The 19,050-nt window shown below is 36.5% G+C and overlaps 1 protein-coding gene across 1 annotated transcript in view; it reads right to left on the bottom strand.

Moving 5' to 3' along the window:
- Positions 1 to 334: 334 nt before the first annotated feature.
- The window catches only part of LOC108369521 (insulin gene enhancer protein isl-1-like), a 38,470-nt gene continuing 19,754 nt past the window's right edge, over positions 335 to 19,050 (bottom strand). Inside the window, 9 exon segments of the mRNA XM_017624643.1 lie at positions 335 to 1,396; positions 1,507 to 1,684; positions 1,763 to 1,978; positions 2,089 to 2,251; positions 3,023 to 3,110; positions 3,113 to 3,133; positions 10,256 to 10,444; positions 10,544 to 10,674; positions 16,730 to 16,919. Of these exon segments, the coding sequence (XP_017480132.1) occupies positions 1,029 to 1,396; positions 1,507 to 1,684; positions 1,763 to 1,978; positions 2,089 to 2,251; positions 3,023 to 3,110; positions 3,113 to 3,133; positions 10,256 to 10,444; positions 10,544 to 10,674; positions 16,730 to 16,919 (1,544 nt within the window). The 3' untranslated portion in view covers positions 335 to 1,028.

Raw genomic sequence — 19,050 nt, forward strand, 5'->3', positions numbered from 1 at the left:
TGAATAAGAATTGCTGCTTTTTGGCATTTTTTGCATATTTTGTAAATTTTTTAGTAATTTTTTTTTGGGTACAGATTTCGTTTTTTTTTTTGTTCTGTTAGTAATTTCTTGGATTTTTAATAGTTTAGTTTAACTAGAAATTTTTCCTTTCTAAAAATTACGTCCTTTTTTTTGAAAATTACAAGCATTAAATTTAATTATGTGGTACATAGTTATATACAACTTTTTAGTATATATTTTTTTCGATATTTTACAAACTTGCATTTTCCCTATTTTTATTTTTACTTTCGTTTTCGTTTTGGTTTTAGTTGCAGTTTTTTTAGATAGTAAATGTTTATTTTACCTCTCACATACATTTATAGATCTTTTTTTTTTTAATTTTAAACTAATTTTTACAAATAATGAACTTTTCAAGTGAGTGAGCATTATAGTTTGCATTTGCAGCCATTTTGAAATGGCTTAGTGCAAAATTTCTTCTGACAGTTTTTAAACAATTCACATTTTTCATTAGAGAATTTTGAAATATTTCATAAAAAATACCACAACTGGTTATTAAAATCAACAGTTAATTTTTTACTAAAGCCGCGGTGGAATTTCTTAAACACTGCGCTAATAATTCACACTCAAAAATATATGAACATACAATTAAAAAAGAATGCGCCTAAAAGTATGCAGTAACAAGCACAATATTGCTCAAATATTTGCATGCTGATAAATTTTCAGGCGCTCGCACGCAATTTATTTCCAGCGAAGAATGTGTAGCGCAGTATTTCATCAGAACTCCCACTCAGCAGCTTACTCAATGGCTCTCATTCGACGTTTCACACTCCACGCTTGAGCAGCAAGTAAAGCTAATACTGAGGCGCCTTTCCCACAAACCGTGGGCCTCGCTAAAGCCACTTTTCATCCTCTCCTTCATCTGCTCCCCCTTCCAATAATCACCTCTTCTTGCTCCACTTCCGAATTGCACATTTGCCCTTTGCGCTTCACTGAGTTCCGGCTTGACGGCAGAACTCCTCGTACATCCTTCACAGCACTGCGTGCGATGGCGAAGCGGTCACCTTTTGCAACATTTGCATCAGCTGTTCCGTTGCGGATTGTGCTTGGCCACAGCTTGCTGAGGCGGCACCAATGCCGCTACCGCTGACGCCACCACCGCCCATACCCATACCTGCTCCCAGACCGAGTCCAGTGTTGAGTGCACAAGCTACACCACCAGCTACAGCTGCAGCGCCCACTCCAACTCCGATTCCACTCAAACTTCCGTTGGCTGTATTCGAGGCTGATGGCGGCGATGCGACTGATGTGGCCGCTGATGCCGATGAGGATGATAGTGACGACGATGACGACAGTGACAAAGACATTGACGATGTTGGTGTCAAAGCTAGTTTGGACTCTGTTTGATACATATATTTTTTTTTTTTTTTGGATCGACAAGAACGAGAAGAAGAAGAAGAGCAAATTAGATTCGTTTGCACATGCTTTTCTACGGACTGCCTTGCATACTGTCATCGCTCTCCAGATAGGTCACATATGAGTCAGTGCTGTCCGGGTGATGATGTGACGTAATGCCCGAGTCCATGCTGCCTATGGGTGGTCCATTCAATTGCTGGCCGGGCGGTGGCGGATGTGGTCCATGATGTGGCGGCAGCGGTGGCATGCCATTGAGATCGTAACCATGCATCTGTGCGACAAAAAAAAAAAGGGGTTAATAAATTTTGATCACCAATTAAAAGCTTCGTAAGCAATGTGTGCTACTCACCTGATTCACCAGTTGTTGAAACGCGGGCGTATGCGTATTTATCGCACCATTGCTGTCCAAATCCGCATGCAGCGCGAAGTCGGATAAGGCTTTCCATGGCGGCTGATATGTTTGCACGTCGATGCCCTGCAGATTGAGCGGCGAATCGTGGCGTACCGGCGAGCTCGCGATCATCGGTATGCCCTGCATGGCGCCGTAACCGAGCTTTCGTCCCTCCTATAAGCGCAAAGCAAAGAGGAACTTTCATCAATTGAGCACAAAATGTTGTTCGTGCAGTTGAGATATTCAGCGAACAAAAATGTGATTTTTGCGTGATTGGGACTTACCTTCTCCTGTTGCATTTGCAGCTTCATTTGTATGGTTTTCTTCTTGTCTTTGCAGCGTTTGTTTTGAAACCAGACTCGTATGACACGTGGCGATAGACCAGTCATCTCCACCAGCTGCTCCTTCATGAGCGCATCAGGTCGCGGATTAGCGTTATAGCAGGTTCTGTGAAAATCAAAGCAAGTGTCAGCGAAATATTAATAAGCGTTCTCGCAAAAAAATTATATGCAAAAGTAAGGGAGAAGTGTTTCTCAAAGCTCTCATGACCCAGTGGCTATTCTGTCGGCAACTTGATAGGCAATTGCCATGCACATACATACATATGTATTTCTCTGAAAAATCTCATCCTATGGAATCCTGAAAAGGCCCCATATACCATCGAATAAAAATAACAATAACAAAAGTTGTTGAGGTTCGAAAATTTGAAGTCTGTGGGGTTGGTATAAGAACTGCTTCTTTATACGGTGAGCTCCGTTTTCGTTCAATATTTAATTAACTAGAAAGGAAAAATGATGAATTTCTCATAGACAAGACTTTCTAAGACTTTCGTTAGGTTAGGTTGCAGTGGCTGCCCACATTCAGATCTGATATGGATGCGTATGAATGCGCACTTAGGCTTAAAGACCGAGTTGTGACTACCTAGAATTGGGCCCAAGTTCATTGGCTGTTAAGGCGTAGAAGAACGCAGATTTTCTTCGAACTTAAAACTCAGGCATAAACACCCGACTTAGTATACCTCTGGCAATGGCAAGGAAGTATGTATTCGATGCGTTTGCGGTATTTATTGTCTCAACAACTGCGACAATAGTCATTCTTAAGCAGAGCTCAGTAAAGAACCGCATGACCACTCTCAACACTCAGCTGACTCCCTAATAAGTAAATTTAAATATTGTGTGCCTACTGGTTTTTACTTAATATATTTTAAACTTAACTTACCTTAGCGTGTGCAGTTGCTTTTCATTCAAGACCGTTCGCACCCTTGTCGGTTTACCGTCCGATGGACCCGAAGGTCTTTTTTCCCTTGTGAGCCCGATTCGCTACCAGAATCTGAAAAAGAGATTACGAATTTAGTACTGAGGAGTCATACGTACATACATACATAAATGTAATTTGAATAAAGTAGCAGGAAGGGTAAAAATGTATGCAATGCATCTTTTCAATGCGGCAAGTGAAGTTTAATGCCGAATTTCCGCTAGGCATTGAAATTACAAAAAATTGGAGGCATTTAAAAAATGCCATGTGGAAATGAATGCCCAAATTTCTGCCATTTAATGCCTAGTGGAAATCCAGCACAAGAGTATGATTTTTTATATTTTTTAATATTTTCGAATTTCGCTTTACCGCCTAACTAGTTGGTCCTCTAATTCGTTGTTAGCAACAATTTTAAGACGTTAATGTCCTACGAAATGTTAATTTCCAGCTTATCCATCAAAAGTGACAGGTCACTAACTAGTAAGCTCAAACTCAGTTTTAATACCAGTCAGTAAACTGGAATTTCCAGAATAGCAGGATGATTTCGAAATCATTTTGTAAATTTGTTGAGGTTTTGATGAATCCAAAGTGTTTAATTTTTCCCTTATAACCAAAAATTAACTGCCTCGGCTCTCACCCAAAGCACAACTCGATTCCCTATACACATCTGTACATAAATTTGTATGTAAGTATGTACTACTTGTAGAGGAAATTCTTCTGTCTCCAAAAAAAAAGAAAGAAAGAAATGAATTCGTATCTGGTGATGTTTCCTCTTGCATCTTTTTTCTGTATGCCAAACTATAATTAGTTTTCTCCGCTGCCGAATGTGTCGAAAAATTGCATGCAAAATATTTACGTTCTGGCGCATTTCGGTCAGATCAAAGCAAATGTATGCTTCATCGGACAAGTTTTCGCGATCAATTGTTGGGAATTGGTGGGATTTTTTTTGGGATGCTGGTATTTTTAAAATTAACTTTCAAGAGATGCGACAATTTTCCCCTTTTAGCTTATTAAAGAGGCATGAGAACTAGTTGTAAATGTTTTATATGTATGCATATGCATGTGTATACACTAGGGTGGTCCAAAAATGCATGTGAAAAAGAAAGGTCTGAATTTGAATGTTCTCACCCCCAAGGATTGTTGTATGACTTATAAAAATAGTTAAGATTAAAAAATTATTAAATAACCAGTTGGGTATTATTATTGAAAGTCTCCTGGAAAGAAACAAAGTTTTCCGATCAAAAATTACTGATTTTCAAGAATTCTATGCTATTTCTACGAAATATTTTTGCTTTCCCATATAAAATACATGCAAAATTTGAGCGCTTTGAACAAATCTCTAAAAATTTTTTTATTTCTATTTAAAAAATAGGGGGTATGTTTTCTTTTTTTGGTATAGAATAATCCTAGGGGGTGAGAGCATTAAAAATATGACATTATTTATTTTTTGACCACCCTAGTATACACTCATACACACAGATATACTCATACCAGCGGGGGAAAATAGGGAATGCATTACCTTTTTTTACCACGAAAAGATTAACATCTACATACATATGTACGTTTGAACGAAAAGATGCATATCAATGTAAGCGATAGGGTAATGTGTGACAAACCGTTGCAAAGACATTTTCAAGCATTATTTTCCATTCCGGGATCTGAAGAAGGACTCAGTGAAACGGTCCAGAGCGTAAAACCTGCCCTGCGATTCCTGTCTTTACAAGTTGAGGAAATGGCTAGAGCAGCTGGTAATAACAGGAGGACTGATCAGGTATACCGGGCTGTATCAAGCTCACTCTGGTCACGGCTCGATGAACGTAGAAGACAGAGTAGACTAAAGCTATAATAGCCAAAAGTTAAAAATTCTTACGGGAAAACTAAGGCCTAGAACCACGTATAATGATTTCTACAGAAGCTACGGAGATGACGAAGAGATGAACCCAGCCTAGACTTCCTATCAGGTGAAAACCCTTAAAAATTTCTAGGGGACCGCCACTTTGAAAGCTTGGTCAGCTTCGAGAGAACTCCATTAGGAGTCCCTGTAGGCTTTATAAGAAAATCAGAATTTTTTAGAGACATTTAGGTTTAAATATGGAGGAACTCTTATCAAAACTGCTCAAAGACCTAACCTAATCTACTACAATAAAATAGAATTTTTGTGTGTTATGAATTTGTATGAAATTATCTTTTTGGTTATCTATCACACCTTGACATTAGAAGAAACGGTTTTTAGGACTCGGAAAGGATCGAATTTCTCACAAAGTAAGCCTTCACACTTGGTGAGGTGGGTAATCACAAACATTTTCATTTCGTATAGGGACCGAACCGCTCTAATGTTTATACATAGGTACATGTACATATGTATGTCTATAGACATTCATATTTACATGTTCGTACGAGAATGTTTGTATCTTCAGCACAGTACGACACTCGTATGTATTACAAAACGATATCACAGCAGCAATCTCGGTATTTACGATGATTAAGGTAATCGAATGGAAGAAGTTTGCAAGTTTGGTACTCGCAAAGTGGCGAGCGTACAAATTGCTATGGCTACATATCATATCAACGTTGACACCAATTCCTGCAATATCTAATAAAGATAAGGAGTTACGAGCAACCAGATGGAGCTATAAGAGTATCCTAGAAGAGATGTGGTGGAAAGTACGTATGCATGTGAATAAATGTATATGTATGCAGCGCTGTATCTACTAATATGTATGGATAGATATGTACATATCTACATATTTAAGTATACATATCATGAACCTGTTTATCAACGTAGGATGAATGGATCAGTGTAGAATATCAGTAAGAGGATCAGTGAAAGCACGCAAGTAGATATCCAGAAGGGAGAAGGTACATGGCCGATACTTTCTTATACGAATTTTTTTAGATACATATTTACACATTATGCATACATATGTATGAGAATATTTACTACGCATTTTGTCCATCTGTTCGCACTGGGCATGGAATTTTCATATTTGCAAAAAATAACGAAAAACCAACAACATTTACTTACGACGATGGCACAAAAGCGCCGACGCCGATCCGCCAATGGAAATACAAACAAAACGCAGCGAAGCGCTCAAGCGTCTTATAGTCAGTCAGCCAGACCTTAAGGTATACATACATACATATACATACATATAGTACGAAATGAAGGGTCAAGACCATAAGCCAATATGTAGATGATGAGGCTTACTTCTTCTCGATGGCCGGCTGAGTGAGCAAGTGAATGGTTGCTTGGTTGATCGGCTAGCCAGCCAGCTGGCTGTGACGCTGAAGACGATTTTGTTAGTATTTTTTTGTTGACAACTTCTTGAGAAATGCAGACATCCACAGTGTCACCTGTACTCGCAGCGCTGTCTCTCTGTCTGATTGCCGCCCACCACCACCACCACCAACGACTACATCACTACATCGCCACGCAGACGATACACGTCTGATTGTATGATCGCGATCGTGTTCTGTGCTGTTTATCATAGCGATCACTGTTTTGATTTTCTTGTTCTTTACGCTTTTGATTTTTGTTTGATTTCCAATCGTTGGCAATTGTTTGATGAACTATCGAGATTGTTGTACCTCTTGTCATTGTGGTGTACAATGGTTGTTTGTTTATTTTTGGCGGTACTTTCATGTTAGATCGGCATTGCGAACCATGTCGCTTATGTTATGTTAGTGAAGATCGATTGACTGCGGCAAAAGATGCGACGGTCTTATATGGAATAATGATTAGTTTTGCCTTTTTTTTTTAGTTAGCCAGAAGGCTAACAAGAGTGCGCTAAGTCGCTAAGTCGTAGTATCCTAACTCTATGCCGAATCTGAATACACCGGATTTTCAAGCTGGATTGGTTAGGTGGTGGTAGTGGCGGAAGCTTAAAAGGTAAGGCGCATAAGCAGAGCTTTCGAGGGGGGGCTGATTTAAGTCGTCTCGGCGCACACCTCTCAACATTTCTTGAGAGTGGCTACTATTTGCGATTTGTTAGTTGTCATAGCCAGCTTCTAACCTCTTCAGCGAAGATCTCTGTATGTAATACGCATTTTCGTTACCAAATCAACACTTTTATTAACTTTGTTTTCAAATAACCTTGGCGTTCGCAAATTGTCAATTTTTTTCCATTCAAATAAAATCAAATCGTCATCGTTGATTTTCATCAATGGCCATATATCTGTCTGACTTTGATTTTTTTGCACGCCGCTCCCTATATGAAATGAAATGATCTGCTGCAAGATCGAAGACACGATCGTACGCGATATCTTGCTTGTTGCTACAAATTTTTACCTCGATAATTTTGTTCATTACTGCTTTTGATCAAAAAGTTACCGACTCTCTGAACTACATAGACATAGACATTTACATACATGCGATTGATTGGATAGCGGAAGAGACAATCTCGTCCGAGGGGGACCTGTACAACAAAGAGCGTCGGCAATTAGATAACAAGTTGTAATTGTGCTGTGAAACAAGTCGTAATTACGAATGTTTTCTCAATTGGCGGCAACATGCGATACAAAGAGATTGGTTAGTATAATCAAGATGTACACATGTGAAAGAAAGTTAAAGATTCTTATAGGAGTACATAATCAATGTAACAAATTACAATATTAGAAAGGTAATCGGTGACTATCTGGCCAGTAAATGGTTAAGAGGTTTGCTAAGAGGTTTGTTTAACGGCAACTATTTAAGTTCCGTCTAGTCGCAACTAAATACCAGTTTGGCAGTGAACTAAATAAAATCGAGAAACAAAGCTTGTAATGGTGGCCGCTGTGATGTAGTGGTTAGTAGTGCGCGCTACCATTCCGTTGGGCCCGGGTTCGAGCCCGGTTTCCGACAACATCAAAAAATAAAAATAAAATAAAACCAGTTTTTTCTAATAGCGGCCGCCCCTCGGCAGGCAATGGCAACCTTTCTGTGTATATCTGCCATGAAAACAATATCAAGACGCACGCCACAAATTAGAGCAGAAGCTCGGCCAGAACACGTAACACATTGTGTACAGCACCGATCTTGACGATTTCCTCAGTAGACTTAGTTTAATTATTTTGAAAGTATCTCACCAAATGATGGAGTGTTAATGTAAAACCCCACATCTGAACAATCAGTTGTATAGCAGCAATAGTGATGAACTCGCTAAACCAGACTACGGATTCATCATAAAGAGCAGCTTAGCGCAAGTTGCACTGAACTCTATTGACGCTTACTCTGTTCATTAATATTCTAAAACCTAATGTGGTTCTCTTCACTAGAAGAAGGAGAAATAATGATTTGACTTTGCCAGTGTTAAGGGGTGTCACTATAAAATTTCTCATAAGCTTAACCCCTCAATAATCAAGCTTGACTATTTGTCAAAAACTTGCGCCTAAAACTATGTCGCTAAGATTTGTCTGTATTTGCCTGAATTTGTTGTGTATTTTCAAAGCGCCTAAAATTAAAATTTTGCAGCATAGTTTTAGTCGTAGTTCTTTTAACAAATAATCAAGCTTGACAATTTGTCAAGTGCACAGAATTCGGGGGTTTGTATTTAAATCATCATTAATTCATTAACACCCCTATTCTAACAAAGTCACAAAACTCAGCGCATCACTATTGTGATTTCTATTGCGCTTCAAAGTATGCTGCTAAGACAAATATGCCGCTACGCATTTATCGGTTTGCCACCCCTAGATGTACGCCTTCACTTAGGCTTTAGAAGTTTAGGTTACTTAGAAGGTTTGATGTCGTTACACCAGACGGGGATCAATGAATTGTGCAATCGGAACCAGTTCTCGACTACTTTAGAACCTTTAAAGGTTGATCTAACTAAGAGGTTGGGCCAGGAGCATGGCTGTTCGTTGAGCAGAATAACGTCAAGCGTTTCTTTTTCCAAGGAAAGTTTTTTCAATACGCCAGATGCACTGGCGACTCTTTCCGATGTTGATGAATTTACTTTTAGCAACCAAGTCAATCTTGCTTGGACACCTGGGCACAAGGGGGTTTATGAGAACGAGTTGACTGATAAACTTGCTAGGCATGGCTAAAGATAGGACCGGAACCTTGGATTGTCTATAACATCGGTGAAATGGCGCATATCAACAAAACTGACCTGTACCCAGCATGAAAGCAGATGGTAAGACATTCCTATCTGCGGACACTCTGAGATCGTCTTCACTGATATCAACAGAATTTCTTAAAACACTAATTAAACATTTTATCTGCAGCTATTGGTCGTTCTCCAGGCTGAAGTTGTTGTATGTAAATAGTTTAAAGTTAATTTTAGTAGGTTCTGGTGTCATCTGGGCATATCTTTCAAATTGAATGAGCCTCCCACCTACTAGCCTTAGGACAGGGTAATAAATGAAGCCATGTCCACAACCAGAAGCTATAGCTTTAAGCACTGTGGCTGTGAGGGTCAGAACATGGCTAGACTTACGAAATTAATTGTTATGCACTTTTGAAAATGGTTTTGCCCCGTTTTCGTAATTACAAATGGCCGACAAACTAAACTATCTATCTCTTTTTCATCAGCTTTCCTGGATTGAAAACCTTTGCTATTTATTACAATAAATAGCCACAAAATAATTCGCATTTAGTAGGCTAGTATTACAGAAAACATTTGAAAACCAATTTTTATATTGGCAACACCGATTACGTAGGCTTTAAAGCTTAGAATCCAGCAATGAAATTCTGACAATCGCTACGCTAAATTTTCGTCGCTAAAATTCTCTAAATGAAAACTAGTGGTTCCTAAAAGTATACAACATGACGAATTAACAGGTACTATGGAAAGCAGTATGGAAAGCATTTAACTAGATGTTGCATGGCGTTAGGCGCACCTGCTGTTTTTTTGGAGATTTTTGGCGATCAAAATTAGGGATAGCGAATGTTGGAATCCGCCTGCACCTCTCAAGAAAAACCACAAGAAATATTTTTCATTATTTCTGTTGCTTGAAAAAACAATTTGCTTCTGCTATAAATTTTTCTTGGGAGCTAGAAACTGATTTAAGAAATTTTGAACTTCGTTCCCATTTCTGGAAACAGCCGTTGATTTGAGAATTCCCAACAACAGAAACATGACATTTTTGTGTTTGTAACTACAAAAGAAAAAAAAAGAAAAGGCGACCCTACTAATAGGAAGCTTCAGCTTAAGTATATTTTATATAATTAAAAAGTTTTGTAAATAGATATGCTTACGTTTATGTATTTTCACTCACCTGACATTGAACCCAACTCGCTGGAATGATTATTATTACTAAGACTTGTATTATTATTATTACTACTACTATTATTGTTGTTGCTCTCTATCGAAGATGACGTTAGACTACTTTGTGAAGATTTCTCCAGAACATCATGGTCCTCTTTACAATATAAAATGCCGCCATCTCGTAGCGCAAATTCATCACCTGAATGGAATGTAAAATAAAATGTTTATATATATGAGAGTGAAAATTAAATAAAATACAGCAACAATATGTATGTATGTATGTCATTGTAATATTCACCTGGCAGCAGTTGCTTCGCACACGCCGAACAACGAAAGCATTCAATATGAAAGATTTTCGTTTTTGCCCGCATCACAAAGTCATTTTTACTAAATGAGCTACCGCATTTATCACATTTTGTACCAAATAACCTGCAAAGAAATTTGCGATTTGAATTAAAAGAAAAATACAATTGCAATGCTAAAGTGGGTTTACTCTATGCTTTTGATGGTCACTACTGTTTAGGTACATTAGGGCGCATCACTCTCGATAAAAAAATAAAAATCGGTACTGTTTTTCCAACGGAATCATAAAATTTACTATATTTTTCGCCTACATATGTATATATATAACAAAAATAATTAAAATTTACGTGAGCTGGACTGACTTGAAAGTATTTCCTAAAATCCTTATATTCTTTTTCTGTTGATAAAGTGTTCAAACATTTTTATGCAGACCTTTTAAGCTTAAACTCTTCTATCAGCTGAGGTGATTTTTAGAAAAAAAAACTCTTAGAAACTGGTTTTATTTATAAAAATCTCGATTTTTGGAGGTCCTTTCATCTCGGAAATCTTAATATTTTTCCGAAATTTGTGTTTTGGCGGAAGTTTTTAAATAAAAGTTTTAAATTCTAGTGGAAAAAACCCGCGGCTTTTTTTGCGGAGGCAACCTAATATAAAAAATTCAATAAGCAAATTTAAATATTCATTTTATTATTTACAACAAATGCGCATAACCTTGTAATGGCGCATAATTGTTGTGGTAAACAGCGCAGGCATATTACATTGTATAGAAAACTATGTGATTTTAGTAATTATTTATGTAGACATATTTTTGTAAAAAAAGCTCTTTGTAATTTTATTAGCATTTCCTAAATGTAAATTCTATTTACTTTTCCTTGCTTATTTTAGAACTGCACACATTTTAATTGTCATGAATTTTCATAAATTCGTGAGTTTACATAAAGGGGGAAAAAAATTCAGATTAATATGGAACCAAAAAAAAACAACTTTTGTATGTGAGTGCACTTATTTTTAATTTTTATACATACATATTTTTTTTTTATTGCATAGTTATGGTAATCGTTTTTTTTTTGTTTTTTTTTTTTTCGTTGAAAAATGTGCTAATTTATCATCCGATAGCCTGGCGCGTGTTAATGAATTATTGAAATATTTATTTACAATACAATTATACCACCACCACATCGCACACGTTGCAGCAGTCAATATATGTATTCAAAAACATTTAGCACACAAATAAAATATTTTCGCTGTTTCTAAGTTTATTTTTAACTATTGAAAAGTTTTTATTCGAGTATATCGTTAAACAAATTGAGGCATTTTCCTCTAAACACCAACCAACCACCACATAAATAAATATAAATTAAAAAAAAATCGTTTTCATCTTTTGACAGCGCCGTCGTCGGTTAGTGATTAGCGGCGAGCAGTGGGAGTTGCGCATGACAGCCCCCTGGCTGTGGTTATGGTACAATAACTGATTTACGAATATTTGTATGTTTGTTTGTCTTTTATCAGCTACTGGTTGGTAAATAATCTCGAATTGTTATTTGAATGTTATTGTTGTTGTCGTTTGTGTGTGTGTGTGTATTTAACGAAGATCTGCTAAATGCCATTGAAGAGTACGAATTTGCGCTTGGAGATTTTAATTTGTACAATTCATTTGCATTTTAGCGGTATCTATGTATGTATGTATGTGCTCTCTACAACATACAAATAAATACAAAAAAAATGTGTAATTGCGAGACGTTTATTGTTTGAGGAAAAAAAGCTAAAGCACGAAATCCCTTGGGCTATGTATTTGAACGGCATAAAAAATTGTGATATTTTTTCTTATTAGAGGATCTATCTACTTATGTATTTCTAGCAGATTCAATAACTGGGAACCTCCACTGAATGTTTTGGGACCATTTAGGAAATCACTGATATCCACTTTGATGGAAGGATAGGACATTTAGTTTGTCTTAACCATAAAAATTGCATTTGGTGTGGGTTCTGTCATTTGCCTATGCTTTCTTAAAGGAAAAAAATATTTCTGGGCCATGAAAAAGCAATGGCCCCATGTGTTTTCTTAAACAATTCACTCTCTTGTCCTTTATTGTCATGGCCGTGACGTCCAACTACGGCAAGGAGCTGTCTGACTGCCAAACCTGAAGCATGTGATTTTCCACATGATTTTTAATTAGGATGATGTTATAATTTGAACATCATGCGAAAAATATAGAAAGAATTTCTTCATACGCAATGAGATTAAATGTGCAAATTATAATGTAAATATGATCTCGAATTGTTAAGTGTACAAATGGGCAATAGAATAACAATAACATTTCTATATAAAATGTGTATCTATAGGGCGAGCACTATCTTTAGACTATGGAAAACATTTGTATGTAAATATGTACATTTAGCCGCTGTAGTGCAGTACGCGCTACCACTCCGCAGGGCCTGACAACAACGCAATATTATTGAGAATCAAGTAGAATTTGGGATATTAACCAACCGTCATAATAAAGAAGGCCGATGAAAAAAAAATCTTTGAAATCTTGAAATTCCGCTTACAATATTTTCGCGGTTTTGGGCTATAGACAATTAGGATTCTATGTTTCACAGTGGTATCACAATGGACCTGCAGGTTCTAAGTGAGTAGTTTATGTTTGCAATTCTCAAAAGGCTCATTATACTGAGGGCGTAATTTGGTGGCCAACTCGTTACAGGGTAGCCAACTCATTTTAGAGAATTCACCGATTTTGCCCGAAATTTCGTAAAATTCCCTACACATAGACATCTCCTTACTTACAAAAAAAATAAAAATTATGCGTTTTGATATATTGCTGGTCTTACTGTTTATTTTATTTTTAAACGTAATTCATGTATGTATTGATAAACCAAACCAAACTTTTGTAAAGTAAGTTAACAAATAAAGAATCAAAAATATTTATGTAAGCAATATTTACATATGTACATGCAGTGGTCGCAAAAATTTTAGTCGCACCAATTATTATTGTTTTTTTTTTTATTATTGAATTTGAGCTATTTTTTTTATAAAAATATAGTTGATTCTTTAACAAAAACCGTATAAATCAAAGTTTCAAACTTTGTGCAATATTTGAAACAATATCAAAAAACTTTCGTAAAAATGTCGAGATTTTTAATTAGTTTTATAGAAAAATGTTGAGTACGCATTTTTGTAGCTCACTCAATTCTAGAATAATAAGGTGCAAATTTCGAGTGGCTTAAAATTTTCGTTTTAGAATATAAAAATCAATTAGTTTATTCGTTAAATGAAAGCAAATGCGACAAAGATTTGAAAAGTTGATATACTAGAATTGAACGAGCTGAAATTCCCCACAAAAACGGTCCATTCCCCGATTCCCCACGCAAACTGAAATTCACTTCAAATCGGGGAATTCCCCACGGGTTGGCTTCTCTGGCCCGTTACATTGCTCTCCTTCACGCTTTGGAAAAGGTGCTCAATGACTACAGATAACTACAAGCAAATGAGGGAAATTTATACAGTCCGAAAGACTTTTCGCACAACGTCTTCAAAAGGGGCCAAATTCAAAATTACTCTACCTTAGCCGAGTCCAAAACATAACGCCAGTCATTTATCTTCTGTGCTAACTGACGCCAATTGGAAATGCCAAGTAAAGCTAAGTCCTTCTCCACTTGGTCTTTCCAACACAGAGAAAGACTTCCTCTTCCTCGGTTACCAGCATCGCGGCCCGCGTTGAATACTTTCAGAGTAGGAGCGTTTCTGTCCATTCGAAGGACATGGCCAAGCTAGCGGAGCCGCTGAATTTTATGTTATGTTATGTTATTTTATGCACTATGTCTAAAGCTCATACAGCTCATCGTTAAATCGTCTGCGGTATTCGCCATCCAACGCCGTTGGATTTCAAGGCTGACTTCTCTCTCTAATCCCGAGAAGGCAGAACAGACGTAGCCATTGTTTTTACCGATAATATCGATATCGTCGGCATACGCCAACCATTGTACGATCTTGTAAAGTATTGTGCCTGATCGGTTCAGTTCTGCCGCTCTTGTTATCTTCTCCAACATCAGATTAAAGAAGTCACATGAAAGGAAGTCGCCCTGTTAGAAGCCCCGTTTGGTGGCGAACGGCTCGGAGAGGTCTTTCCCAGTTCTGACAGAGCAGGTGGTATTGCTTAACGTCATTTTACACAGCCGTATGAGTTTTGAGGGGATGCCAAATTCAGACATAGTTGCGTATAAGCAACTCCTTTTAGTGCTGTCGAAAGCGGCTTTAAAGTCGACAAATAGGTGATGAGTGTCGATCCTTTTCTCGCGGGTCTTTTCCAAGATTTGACGTATTGTGAATACGTGATCTATGAAGGATTCGCCAGGCCTAAAGCCACACCCTTAAGGTCCAATCAGTTCATTGACGGTGGGCTACAGTCTTTTACACAATACTCTGGATAAGACCTTGTAACCTATGCTTGGAAGGCTTATCCCGCGCTAGTTGGCGCGAATGGCGGGGTCACCTTTCTTGTGAATTGGGCAGAGCACACTTAAATTCCAGTCGTCGGGCATGCGTTCGTCTGACCATACTCTGCATAAGAGCTGATGCATGTATCTCATCAGCTCCTCGCCGCCGTACTTGAATAGCTCGGCTGGCAGGACATCATCTGCGGCAGCTTAGTTGTTTTTCAGCCGCGTAATCGCTATTCGTACCTCGTCATAGTCAGGCGGTAGGACATCGACTCTATCGTAATCGACTGCGGGTTCGGGTTCGTCTTCTCCACTACTTCCAGTGCTGCTGCCATTCAATAGGGTGAAAAAGTACTCCCTCCATAATTGAAGTACATCCTGGACATCGGTCACTAGGTCGCCGTGGTTGTTCTTACAGGAGTTCGCCCTGGTGTTGAAGCCTTCCGTAAGTCGCCTAACTCTCTGATAAAATCTTCGGGCGTTTTTCCTGTCGGCCAGCATCTCAAGCTATTCGCACTCACGTATTTCGGCCGTACGCACAGAATCACTTCCGGCCACTCCCAGGTGAATGACAGTCAAAAGTTTTCCACTTCTGCGCACGGAACCATCCTCGAACAACAAACTACTCATTTATAAAAATAGACGCATACATACATACGTCCATATGTAACTATGGTAAATAAAAGGTTATACTTTTTTGGCAGGAAACGATAAGCGACTTAAAGGCGTGCCAATGGCTAAAAATAAATCTGGCTCAACTTAGTTCGGACTCAAGTGCGGTTTTCACTTATTGATAATGATTTTTTAAAAGTTTTCTTTCTTAATATTTTGGATTCATTTATCATTTATTTGGTTAACAAATTGAAGGAGAAGCTTGGCCAAACACTTAACAAAAGTGTAAGCGCTAAAATATTAACACACCGAGAAAAAGATAGATACAGGTAAAACGTAAGTTTTTAAAAGAAATTGTAAAACACAATTCTTTGATATAATCTTACTTCATACAAAATAAAAAATGCAATTTTTGTAGTTACGACTTTAAAAGGAAACATTTGCAAAACAAAAACTAACGTTATAAGATATTTTGTTTTGGACTGATGAGAATAAACGAAATGAGAAAAAATATCGCCAAAAATGCGTGTTTTTGAAACTAAGGTGAAACATTTTAGAATATTGTTCCTACGAATTGTAGTGCGACACAATTTCCAACAAGTAAAGCAAAACGGGACCATTTTAAAACGTAAATTTATTTTAAGTAAATTAAGCAAGAAAAAGATTTAAAACTAAAACGCCACTTATTATGAAAAACATTTTGTATGTTTGCATCATTTGTCGAAAAAATTGTATGCAGATAAAAAAGTCACTTCAAGCTTTGATAGGCATTTGCTTCTTCAGAAAAGACGATTATTATATATATGTATGTATGTATATCTCCATTTTAACCGCCCGAATAAAATGGGTACCGCTGATTCGGTGGAGGTTTGTTATAAAAAAATCTTTGGTAAGAGTAACTTACAAAATAATAATTAAAAATTGTCTTAATAAATGTTATTACATATTCAATTCTTAAAAGCTCGTTTTTAAAAAAGACTTGAAAATGTGCGTATCAAAAACCAAAACATAGATTTAAAAAAATGGAAACGAAAATTTGCGTTCTCAAAACTTAAATAATTATTGTAGATGCAAAACGAAAATTTCTCTTATACAATTATATAACAATTATTTAAATCTTGCGACTTACCTAACGTAATCACGCTTACAATACGTTTTGCCGTCACGCACGAAACACGTACAGCTCTCGTCCAGAAATTGTCGACATTCCTGACATTTGAGGCATGCCGCATGCCATTCCAGATCGGGGGCGACGCGCAGGATGTACTGATCGTGAATTTGACCGCCACAGCCCACACAAAGTGATAAACGTTGTTTTTCTGCAAAAAAAAAAAGAATCAAAAAAAAAACTTCAGTCAGTTGCCCGGCATAGTTATGAAAAATTATTATTTAATTGAGAAAAAATACATACAAATAAAAAAAAAATTCTCTTTGCTTATTCATCTCACTTAAAAAAATGATTTTCCTAACCACAAGCATGCTCTAAATATTAATCTTTGAAATTGTAAAGCATGCAGCTTTTAATTAATTATTATTTAAAAATAAATAATGTTGAAGACTAAGGTTTCGTCGATCTTAATTTATAAAATGGTTTTAAATGTTAACATTTTTTTAAATTTATTTTGCATGTCTTCTCATTCTATAGATATATTTTTTGCTGATATTCATCTCTTTTGAAGTGCAATAAACTTTCCGTTTATATCGTTTTAACCGCATCACAAAAATTAGTATACATATTTAATTTTTCAAATTTAGTTCTGCGGCTTTGAAAAATGATTGGCTTTAATTTTATTTTTTTATGGATGTATTTATGTAGGTGCAGACACACATTTAAACATTAGATACACATGTGTGCATAAATTTGCAAATTTTTAATTTTCCATAAACTCTTTTTATGACTTTTTTGTGATTTATTGCATTTTAATAATTCACTTTTTGGCATTGTTTTGCACATCATAAATGTTTGACGCATGTGTGCAATATTTATGACATACATACATATATATAAATATAACAGTCAAAATCCAACAAGTTTGGCGTTATTTTTTAACATTTATTGACCGTAAAAAAAAATTAAAATTTCAAATTAGTTATAAAAATAGATCAGTTAACGAATATAGATATGCACTTACTTACATACATATAAGTATATACATACTTATATACGCGAAGAGATTAATTCACGTAGTATTAAAAATATTAAAATTGTTATTTTATATGTAATTGTATTTTGAACCAGGAAAAACTAAGGTAAATTAAAAACAAGTAAGAACTTTGCTCCTACATCGACTCATCCGTCAAAGAAGTTCACCGATGCCTTCTCGCAACAACGGCTTCCCGTTCACTCATTGTATCGGGATAAAATTTGAAAATATCGTATTAATTTCTCAAAAACCTAAAGACGCGATTTATTAAAAGTTGTAAAATTAGAAACTCGAAAAAACTTTTCGTTGACTAACTTTGACAGTTTAGCGAAAATTAGAATTTTTCAAGTTAACTGCCGGTTTATGGGAATACAACTAAAACTTGATGAAATATAAGTCTTGAGAGCCCGTCGGCAAACCGCTGAGTGACAGATCCTTATAGAACTGTAAAATAAATATATGGATGTACACTAAACCGTACGACTTTACAGGCAACAAAAGTTCACTTCGAGTCTACTTTTTTGCAATAGAATTTTTTAATATTTTCTGTGACACCTATCGAAATATTTTCTTTAAAAAAATGTTATGCTTTTGGCAAGCTTTAGTTTACTGACATTTGGGTGGTAAGAAGTGAGATCTGGTGAGTAAGTACTGAATTGTGGAGGTTGAGGTCAATGAACGTTGGAACAAAAAAACTCCTCCCATCTCCTCGAGAAAAAAATATCTGACTTCCTACTTTAAGAACCGATTGTATATGGTGAAGGTATGCTTTGTGAAAATTATTTAGATTCAGGTGTGTAAAGCGAACCAAAAGTAAATATCCGTTTTTTGTTTTCATTTACATGTGATCTTCGCACGAATTTCAAAAAAAACTTTATAACCACGTTAAAGCAAATTCCACCTCATATATTTTTTTCTTTCCTCCTACTTTAATGATGATAATACATATTTCACTATTACCTCTTCGTAGTACGATTTGGTTCGTCTTAAGTTTCCCCGAACTAGTTTGCCATAAAAAGCTACTTTATCGTAGAACTTAAATTTCTATTAAAGACAAATTACGCACACATATGTATGTACATACACGCACATATATACATGCATACATACACGCATACCATAAAGCAGGAGCAATGGATTGGTGCTTGGGGAATTGGCAAGTGGAATGTGCCATCCTTCATGATAAACGAAATGAAAACTTCCAACATTATTACGCACATTTAACGTTCTCTTAGTAGTAGTTTCTTCAACTTGTTTGTTGTCTTTTTTACTTTACCTCTCATGCGCTATCCAACAAAAATTTTAC

The sequence above is a fragment of the Rhagoletis zephyria genome, unplaced genomic scaffold (assembly GCF_001687245.7).
Source record: "Rhagoletis zephyria isolate East Lansing unplaced genomic scaffold, Rhagoletis_zephyria_1.1 Rzeph_scaffold_03721, whole genome shotgun sequence".
In the NCBI taxonomy this organism is placed as follows: domain Eukaryota; kingdom Metazoa; phylum Arthropoda; class Insecta; order Diptera; family Tephritidae; genus Rhagoletis; species Rhagoletis zephyria.